This window comes from Salmo salar, chromosome ssa15, assembly GCF_905237065.1.
Source record: "Salmo salar chromosome ssa15, Ssal_v3.1, whole genome shotgun sequence".
Lineage (NCBI taxonomy): Eukaryota > Metazoa > Chordata > Actinopteri > Salmoniformes > Salmonidae > Salmo > Salmo salar.
The window spans coordinates 49,879,710-49,890,701 of record NC_059456.1 but is presented as its reverse complement, the minus strand read 5'-3'; the positions used below and the strand labels follow the sequence as shown (position 1 = coordinate 49,890,701).

At 44.0% G+C, this 10,992-nt stretch overlaps 1 protein-coding gene across 2 annotated transcripts in view; it reads right to left on the bottom strand.

The window, feature by feature from the left end:
• Window positions 1-710: 710 nt before the first annotated feature.
• The window catches only part of LOC106596863 (leucine-rich repeat and fibronectin type-III domain-containing protein 2), a 197,290-nt gene continuing 187,008 nt past the window's right edge, over window positions 711-10,992 (bottom strand). For both annotated transcript variants that reach the window (XM_045695816.1, XM_045695817.1), the window contains one exon: window positions 711-3,593. In XM_045695816.1, the coding sequence (XP_045551772.1) occupies window positions 2,558-3,593 (1,036 nt within the window). In that variant the 3' untranslated portion in view covers window positions 711-2,557. The remainder of the gene's footprint in view (window positions 3,594-10,992) is intronic.

Here is a 10,992-nt window from a genome sequence, read left to right as displayed (position 1 = left end):
ATTTTGCCATATTTGGTAATGAGTTGAAGTTCCATCCAGATGCTTCAAATTTTCACCCCCTGTGATCCATCTAGGTTTCCCTTATCCATATGTGATTACACTTCCAACACGACCAAAACACCAGCCATGTGGGTGTTGGCTATTGAGGGTTAATACTTATTCTGATTGAATATAGGCCCTAGTCAGAACAACTTCAGGTACAGTGTAGTCTGATATGAAATATAAACAATTACATCTAAAATAGACAGTGCATTTCACATTGGATAGCTACACAGATTCAAAGATCAAGATTCCAAATAAAGCTTTGTTAATTAAAAATAAAATGCATACGGCATAGTATTGCCACTGTACCTCCTGGTTCATTTTGGTGCCTAATGAATATGACCCAGTGTGCACTCTGCCTGTGTTCAGAAGAAAGGGCTTCATACACCTCACTCCACCTTTAACACTTTAAGCCCATACCTGCCTCCAACTCTCTGCCTACACAACCCAAGTGTGTTTTAACATTATAACATGCATTTCATGGCTACAGATATGAGTGCTACGAGGCTATAGTCATTTAGACAGGTTACCTCATACGGATCAGATTATGGTTTACCCCAGAACTACCAGAGGCTGACAAAATAATTGCAATGCTGAACAATTCAATACATTTATATGACAAATGTTGCACATTAGCATGTCTTATAATAGGGGTCTGACACAACATGAATGTTTTAGAATATCTTTATTTTATTTTTTCCATTTTGTAGCAAAAAACAATAGGTTTGACCACCGAAACATTGTCTACAATTCCAGGTGAGAAATGTACATGGTTACGCTGTAATATTACAGTGAAGCACCTCTGTATATCTTTATGCTTACAAAGAAAATAAAGACACTGGTATACATTATTGTTTTCTCCATTGAACATTCTCACTCAATTATTGTACAAAAAAGCCAGTATACAGAGTCAATGTACAGAAGCAGTCGAAGTCATTCAGACAACACAATGTGAGAAAGGACAGATATAGATAGTGTATAAGGTCCTTCATGGTCTTATGAGTTAGTCCTCGATAAACATGCAAGTTGTACACGTTACAGAAAAGCCAACAACTTCACCATTGTTGAGAGCATAACCATTGTGCACTGTACGTTTATGGTACCTTACAATGGATTTTTTTGTAAACTCAAGTTAAATCAGTTGTAGTTCATGAAGGGCTGTTTTGACACGATCACAAAGAGATGGAGGGTTTTGCAACACGGATAGTTAAGTACGAATTCCCTGTACATTTCTCATGCCAATAACTGGTGAGGGTGGCAAGCTGTATGCTTACTCTCAAATATCGATCATTTAAGGTGATGAGTTCCAGATAGAGAATAAAGGTCAGTGCATCAAAGTTCCTAAACATGTACAAATGTTCCTTGGAATTGGAGAAAAATGCTTGTCTCTCAACAATTGTGCATGTTGAGCTGCAGTTTTTCTGGGGGCTTAATCTTTCTGTGCTGGAGAGTGTTAACTTGTGTTGGTTGTGAGCTCTATATGGGGTTAATTCACGATAGCGGTTCAATTTTCACGTAAGACCTTACCATTTTCACATTGTTAACTTTAAGAAAGGGAAATTGTTTGCTTGCTTTATACATTAATCCAACTTGATAGGGTACCAGATATGGAATTATTTAAGGAACCCTCAAATATATACTCTGTATATATAATTAATATATTCACAGACATTGTTTTCATTAAATCTTTTTTATATATTTTTGTCAGGATTAATTACATCACCGATATATAAATTACCATTCAGTCCGAATGGATTAAGAAACAAAATGGTTCTGTGGATATAAAACAATGTGGCTGGATATACTTGTATATTGTGGTTTTTCATAATGCAAATATTGAGGTCGGAGCCCCATCTTGTACAGAGGTGAAGAACAGTATTGTACAATGTGTATTTGATCGGCAAAATTAAATATATAAAAATTCATTACATATTTCAGATGAACTTGCAGCAGTAGTATAGTCCAGAGGCATGGCCCAACATCTCAGCAACAGTAACAAGAGTGGCTTTTATGGTATGCCATTTTACAAGTCAACAAATACAGTGATTTGTTTTACGTTCCTTGTGTCTGAGAAACTAAGACCCTCCTTATGAACAACAGGCCTGCTTCCAATTTCTGAGTTTCCATGTGACTCCATACCGCACACAGATTGTACAATCCACTAGGTTTCATTGCATGACTTACTTGTAGATTGTGGTTGACCATTACTGTGCGTCCCCCCCTCCCCATGTAGAGAACACACACATTCAAACACAAAACAACCTCACTCCACCAATCAGCTCCGTCCACCGAGCGTCTTTACCCTATTTACCCATTTGGGGTTCGAGAGGCGTGGTTTGAGCTTTACTTATCTGTCACAACAATGATAGATTAACATGAATTAATTCCATGCAAACAAGGAAGGAGGGAGGAAGCAGGAGCTTCTCCACTCACCGGTGGGTCTATCAGAACTGAGGCGTATTGCCACCTTTCTGGGGCAGTGTTTTAGAAGATGCAAAGTGTGTCATCATCTCTCCTAGACAGTACTCTCCATGACCCACTCTTGGCTCTCGAAGGTCCCCTTGCTCCCTCCCATATCACCCTCCTCGTCACACTGCAGCAGCATGCCATTCACAGACAAGCTCCTCTTAGTCCAGATGCTGCTGATGCGCCGGGGGTAGCTGCACACCGGCGTTGTGGCCGTGGAGGCGCTGGAGGCCATCGCTTTCTCTGTTTGTCGGTTTGTATCCATACAGTCCCCCATGTCAAATGACTGGCTTCTTTTTGGCTTGGAGTCCAGAGGCAGCATGAGCACCCGGCTGAGCCTTGAGTCCATTGTGTGGCCCAGCAGGGGCTCCCTGTCCGTGGGGGGCCTATTGCCGCCCGCCACTAGAGTGCTACTGCTGGAGGATGGCTCCCCCAGGTCTCCCCTACCCCTGGCCTGGCCCGCCCGGAGCTCTAGGGAGTTGAAGGCCCCCAGCAGGTGGTCCAGGTTGGCCCGGGGCTTGGAGGGGGCCGCCTGCCTCCACATGTTGGCCAGGGTGCTGTTGGGGCTGTGAGAGCCACCCCCGGCCATCGAGCCACCCGACGAGGAAGAGGAGGAGGTGAGGCTGCTCTGGAGGGATCCGCATTTAAACTCCACCACCTCATCTTGGATGGTCACTTTGGCCTTGGGTTTGGGCAAGGGCAGGGGCATGCCATTCTGTCCCAGCCGGCCCCCATTGGTCTGTGAGTGGGTGGCACTAACACTGGTCAGCTTGCCGATCCCCCCTGTACCACCCCCCTCATTGTCGGTGGCCTTGTAGCGCAGCATCAGAATAATGATGAAGACGAGTAGCGTCGCCACAATGATGCCACCCACCACCAGGATCATGGTGCCCCCTAGGAACTGGCTGTGGAGAGACTGGCACTGGGTGTAGTCGTCGCGGGTGAAGAACTGGGCACAGCCCACCACGTTGGTGGCAGTCAGGGTGGTGGCGGTGTCATCCCAGGCGGCCAAGACACACAGGTCGTACTTTGTCCCCGACACCAGGTTGGTCACCAGGAAGGCATTGCTGGAGGCCGGGATCATCCTATAGAAACACAGAGCAAGTGTTAAACACGCATGGTGAAAACCTAGTAGATTTGGTACAATTGAATTGATTTGGAGGGATAATGCTATCAACATGCGTCTTTCTTCAACACCATACACGTAATATCAATGCAACGAAAATAAAACTGTGTTTGATTGTTCTTTATGATGTAATTTCCACTAAAAGAAAAAGAGGGCTTCCGTGTTCCTATGTTCATTCCCGAGGAGATGTCAAGTATTGTCTATTTGTGGTTGCTGTTTTAGTCTAACAGACAGCCAGCTGTAATTGGCTTTATCTCTTTAAGCAGTCTGTCCTGCTGCAGCAAACAGACGCTCCATCCCATATCTGAGCCATGGAGATGAGAAAGAAATAAATAACCAGAACACAGAGGAAGAGTGAAAAAAGAGTGAAAGATAGTGAAAGAGAAGATTGAAAACCTTGTGTAACAGCGAGAGCCTCAGATACCTATGTCGCTCAGGCAGCTGCAAGCGCTTTCTTACATTCAGAAGATAGAGTCTCTGAGGCGAGAGACAGGTAGCCTTATAAAACAGTAATGGATGAGACCATCTCACCTGTCCAGAGGAGGGTCTTATACCCCTTAAGGACAGAACAGTCCCTCCAGGATTTTGAGGTTCCCCACATATTTGAGGACTTGCAAATTTGACCAATCACCTCACTATTACCGCATAAAACAGCAAAATCATTACAATATTCCTTCATATAACTGTCCGATCACCACACTACAAAAAGAGGGCTTTTTTTTTTAAACAAAATTGGTAAATCAACAAACTTCACCCACTCAGCGCATTTTTAAGCCAAATTTTACAAAATCATTGCAAATTGCCTAGGAAAAATGTCCGACTTTTGGCACACAACTATAAAAAAAAAGAAAGAAAGGAATCCTGGAGGATCTGGCAGAAGTATCATGTCTGAGAACATAGTGAGTAATGTCCAGGGAACTGGCTTGGAGCTTGTAACATCCTGTCAGTTCCTCGACAACATCAGCCATTCAGTCAAGGTATCTGGCCATGCACACCTGTGTTATATGCTGGCCATGCACACCCATGTAAAATGCTGGCCATGAAGACCCATTTCCCATGCTGGAGTAACACTTTATTTGAACTGTCTGTAATAAATGATTTATAACAAAGCATTTACAAACAGTTTGCTCGCAATTTCTTAATCATTACACCCACAATTGTAAGTGTCAGTAAGCTAGATTTTTACACATTTATTTAAAATGTTCAGTATGTTTCCTTGAATCCTTAAACATCCTGTGTTGTGTTCTTATTCTTTCACAGATTATATGTTTGTTCTAGGTCATTTTAAGTATCAGGTACTGCTGGAATGTCTACCACTGGTCACTCAAAACATTGATAGAGTATTTATCAAGTATAAAAAGTGCCCACTTTAGATTAGGGACAGCAAAAATACTTTAATAATGATTTGAGAATGGTTTATTAACGTGGGAGTAATGATTAATCAAGGTGAACACATCATTTATAAAGGCATTATAAATGGTTTATTATGGACCGTTACAATAAAGTGTTACCAGCGGGCCATGAACACCTATGTAATATGCTGTCCATGCAGGTCCATGTAATATGCTGGCCATGCAGGTCCATGTAATATGCTGGCCACGCAGGTCCATGTAATATCCATGTAATATGCTGGCCATGCAGGTCCATGTAATATGCTGGCCATGCAGGTCCATGTAATATCCATGTAATATGCTGGCCATGCAGGTCCATGTAATATGCTGGCCATGCAGGTCCATGTAATATCCATGTAATATGCGGGCCATGCAGGTCCATGTAATATGCTGGCCATGCAGGTCCATGTAATATCCATGTAATATGCTGGCCATGCAGGTCCATATAATATGCTGGCCACGCAGGTCCACGTAATATGCTGGCCACGCAGGTCCATGTAATATGCTGGCCATGAAGGTCCATGTAATATGCTGGCCATGCAGGTCCCCGTAATATGCTGGCCATGCAGGTCCATGTAATATACAGGTCCATGTAATAAGCTGGCCATGCAGGTCCATGTAATATACAGATCCATGTAAAATGCTGGCCATGCAGGTCCATGTAATATGCTGGCCATGCAGGTCCATGTAATATGCTGGCCTTGCAGGTCCATGTAATATGCTGGCCATGCAGGTCCATGTAATATGCTGGCCATGCAGGTCCATGTAATATCCATGTAATATGCTGGCCATGCAGGTCCATGTAATATGCTGGCCATGCAGGTCCATGTAATATGCTGGCCATGCAGGTCCATGTAATATCCATGTAATATGCTGGCCATGCAGGTCCATGTAATATGCTGGCCATGCAGGTCCATGTAATATCCATGTAATATGCTGGCCATGCAGGTCCATATAATATGCTGGCCACGCAGGTCCATGTAATATGCTGGCCACGCAGGTCCATGTAATATGCTGGCCATGAAGGTCCATGTAATATGCTGGCCATGCAGGTCCCTGTAATATGCTGGCCATGCAGGTCCATGTAATATATAGGTCCATGTAATATGCTGGCCATGCAGGTCCATGTAATATACAGATCCATGTAAAATGCTGGCCATGCAGGTCCATGTAATATGCTGGCCATGCAGGTCCATGTAATATGCTGGCCTTGCAGGTCCATGTAATATGCTGGCCATGCAGGTCCATGTAATATGCTGGCCATGCAGGTCCATGTAATATGCTGGCAATGAACACCCATGTAATATGCTGGCCATGCAGGTCCATGTAATATGCTGGCAATGAACACCCATGTAATATGCTGGCCATGCAGGTCCATGTAATATGCTAGCCATGCAGGTCCATGTAATATGCTGGCAATGAACACCCATGTAATATGCTGACCATGCAGTTCCATGTAATATGCAGGTCCATGTAATATGCTGGCCATGCAGGTCCTGTCACTGGCGTCGTATTGAAGAGACCAAGGTGCAGCGTGTATAGTGCTCATCTTAGATTTTAATGAATGCACTTCAAAACAACAAAATAACAAACACTCAACAGTTCCGTCAGGTATAACAACTAAACGGAAAATAACCACCCACAAAACCCAAAGGAAACAGGCTGCCTAAGTATGGCTTCCAATCAGAGACAACGAAAGACACCTGCCTCTGATTGGAAACCATACTCGGCCAACATGGAAAACAAAACATAGAAATAGAAAACTAGAACAAATTCCCCTAGAACCCCAAAAAAACAAAACACACAAAAAAAAACCCTGCCACGCCCTGACCATTCTACTATGGCAAATGGCCCTTTTCACTGGTCAGGATGTGACAGGTCCAGGTAATATGCTAGCCATGCAGGGCTATGTGATATGTTGGCCATGCAGGTCCATTTGCAGAAAATAATCCCATACCTACTGTAACATATGGTGGTGGATCTTTGATGTTATGGGGCTGTTATACTTCCACTGGTTCTGGGGACCTTGTTAAGGTCAATGGCATCATGAACTCTACCATGTACCAGGACATTTTAGCCAAAAACTCGGTTGCCTCTGCCAGGAGGCTAAAACTTGGCTGTAAGTGGACATTCCAGTAAGACAATGACCCTAAGCATACATCAAAATCCACAAAGAAACGGTTCATTGACCACAAAATCAACATTTTGCAATGGCCATCTCAGTCTCCAGACTTGGTGCACAAAGTATTGAAAACAGGGGTGCCAATAATTCTGGCACATCTTTTTTAGATTTTTTAAATGACAAATAAAATTTAGAAAAAAAATAATCTCAGAGAAATTCTATTAGATTAAAAGAATGTGATGTTTTAAATATTTTGGAGCATACAATATAGCTCAGTATTTGTAATATTTATTGTATACAGTCTTATTTGCAAATCTTTATCAAGGTTGGCAATGCTTTTAGATGTGCCCGTATAATCATCAACAGGGACGCTGTGGAGAAATTGGCTGAAATTGGCAAACCACATGGACACTGTGGTGAAGAAGGCACGACAGCGACTCTGTAGCCCTTTCCTGCAGTCAAATGACCAATATTTATCAACAGGGTCGCCGTTGAGAAATTGGCTGAAATGGTCCACCCCACAGACAGTGTGGTGAAGAAGGAGGAACAGTGCTTTTTCAACCTCAGGAGGCTGAAGAAATTTGACTTGGTCCCTAAGACCCTCACAAACTTTTACAGATGCACCATTAACAGCATCCTGTTGGGCTGTATCACCGCCTGGTATGGTAATTGCACCACCCGCAACCACAGAACTCTCCAGAGGGGGCACATTGCCTCCACTCAAGGACACATACAGCACCTGATGTCACAGGAAGGCCAAAAAGATCCTCAAGAACATCAACCACCCAAACCATGGTCTATTCACCCCGTTATCATCCAGAAGGCCAGGTCAGTACAGGTGCATCAAAGCTGGGACCGAGAGACTGAAAAACAGATTATATCTCAAGGCCATCAGACTGTTAAATAGCCATCACTAGCCGGCCCCCACCCAGTACCCTGCCCTGAACTTAGTCACTGTTACTAGCCAGCTACCACCCGGTTACTCAACCCTGCACCTTAGAGGCTGCTTATCTTTCAAAGATAATTCATAAAAATCCAAATAAATTCACAGATCTTCATTGTAAAGGGTTTAAACACTGTTTCCCATGCTTGAACCATAAACAATTAATGAACATGCACCTGTGGAACGGTTGTTAAGACACTAACAGCTTACAGACAGTACGCAATTAAGGTCACAGTTATGAAAACTTAGGACACTAAAGAGACCTTTCTACTGACTCTGAAAAACACCCAGCATCCCTGCTCATCTGCGTGAACATGCCTTATGCATGCTGCAAGGAGGCATGAGGTCTGCAGATGTGGCCAGGGAAATAAATTGCAATGTCCGTACTGTGAGACGCCTAAAACAGCACAATAGGGAGACATGATGGACAGCTGATCGTCCCCGCAGTGGCAGACCATGTGTAACAACACCTGCACAGGATCGGTACATCCGAACATCACACCTGTGGGACAGGTACAGGATGGTAACAACAACTGCCTGAGTTACATCAGGAACGCACAATCCCTCCATCAGTGCTCAGACTGTCCTCATTAGGCTGAGAGAGGCTGGAATGAGGGCTTGTAGGCCTCTTGTAAGGCAGGTCCTCACCAGACATCACTGGCAACAACGTTGCCTATGGGCACAAACCCACCGTCGCTGGACTAGACAGGACTGGCAAAAAGTTATCTTCACTGACGAGTCGCGGTTTTGTCTCACCAGGGGTGATGTTCGGATTTGAGTTTATTTTTGAAGGAATGAGCATTGTACTCTGGAGCGGATCGATTTGGAGGTGGAGGGTCCATCATGGTCTGGGGCGGTGTGTCACAGCATCATCGGACTGAGCTTGTTGTCATTGCAGGCAATCTCAAAGCTGTGCGTTACAAGCAAGACATCCCCCTCCCTCATGTGGTACCCTTCCTGCAGGCTCATCCTGACATGACCCTCCAGCATGACAGTGCCACCAACCATACTGCTCATTCTGTGCGTGATTTCCTGCAAGACAGGAATGTCAGTGTTCTGCCATGGCCAGCGAAGACCCCGGATCTCAATCCCATTGAGCACGTCTGGGACCTGTTGGATCGGAGGGTGAGGGCTAGGGCCATTCCCCCCAGAAATGTCCAGGAACTTGCAGGTGCATGGTGGAAGAGTGGGGTAACAACTCACAGCAAGAACTGGCAAATCTGGTGCAGTCCATGAGGCACTGCAGCACCTAATGCAGCTGATGGCCACACCAGATACTGACTGTACCTTCTGATTTTGCCCCCCCCCCCCTTTGTTCAGGGACACATAATTCCATTTCTGTTAGTCACATGTCTGTGGAACTTTTTCAGTTTATGTCTCAGTTGTTGAATCTTATGATTTTACAAATATTTACACATGTTAAGTTTGCTGAAAATAAACGCAGTTGACAGTGAGAGGACATTTTTTTCTCATTTTAGTTTATATACAGTATTCTACTGTATTCTAGTCAATGCCACTCCGACATTGCTCGTCCTAATATTTACATATTTCTTAATTCCGTTATTTTACCTTGAGATTTGTGTGTATTTTTGTGAATTGTTAGATACTACTGCATTGTTGGAGCTAGGAATACAAGCATTTCACTACACCCACAATAAAATTTGCTAAATATGTTTATGTTACCAATAAAAATGTATTTGATTTGTTTCACAGTAGGTTTGTTTAAGACTACCAAGAAACGCTCTGCGTGACCCTGATTTATCTCACTGCAATAAAAGGTAAACCTAAGGAGGCTGAAGAAATCCGTCCTGTCCCCAGGGGCCCTCACAGTATTCTACAGGAGCACTAGAGGGAGGTACGCTCAGCCGAACGCACCATTGGGCGCACACTGACTGCTCTCCAAGACACCTACAACACCAGGTGTCGCAGGAAGGCCAAGAAGATCATCAGGGACCTCAGCCACCAGAGCCACGGCCTGTTCTCCCCACTTCCATCACTCGGACACGGGCAGTACAGGCAGGAGCATCATGGCAAAAACTAACAGACTGGCCAATAGCTTCTACCCCCCCACTCAACAGACATCTACCCTGCCCCCACCCAAATAGACATTTATCATGATGAATAGCCCCGTTTCTCTGTGCGCTGCTCTCTCCTCTGTCCGTGACTGATTGATTTTAAACATATTTGTTGACTGGTTTATTCAGATGAATTGAAATACAGAACAAAGTGGAACTCAAGAAAAACATCTGCCGGTGCTTATCATGGGGAGATAATCAAAAAATGTGGGCTGCAAAGGCAATTTGGACAGGGCATGAGGCCATAACATTAATCACAGAAAGAGAAGGAGAGGAATAGTCCTTAAACATTGCTTCTGGGAAGGAAAAGGAGAGGGGAGCCACAGTATTGTCAGTTACAATTTCAACACACTTCCTCATTGGCAAGAAATAGACCCAGTGAAAACAAACAAACAAATCATTATTTCAGGCTAAAATCATTTCTTATTTGGCTATCTAATCTCAATCGTAGAAACACATAATCGGGTCTAACGGTCATCTCTCGCCGAACTGCGCATGTGCAGGCCATCAAATCAAAGGTACTCTTTCGATATAAAGTTGTTTTTGATGAAAATGTAAACGTGTCAGTTTGTCACTTTCACGAGGTTGGAGTAATAACAAGTTCAACTACTTAACACCATGGCTCGAATCTAGGTTGTACCCTTCGATTTTTATAAAATGAGCAGCTAAGGAAGAATTTTTCACTTCTCTCATTGACTTCCCAAACCCAGGCCTGGTCTGTTTGGTCGGTTTCGCAAGCATTCACGGAAGCCTTGCGATGTTGCACCTCTGGGTTTAGAAGCATAGCTCATTCTTGTCATTGATTTCTTAAGGCGGCCTCTCTCTGT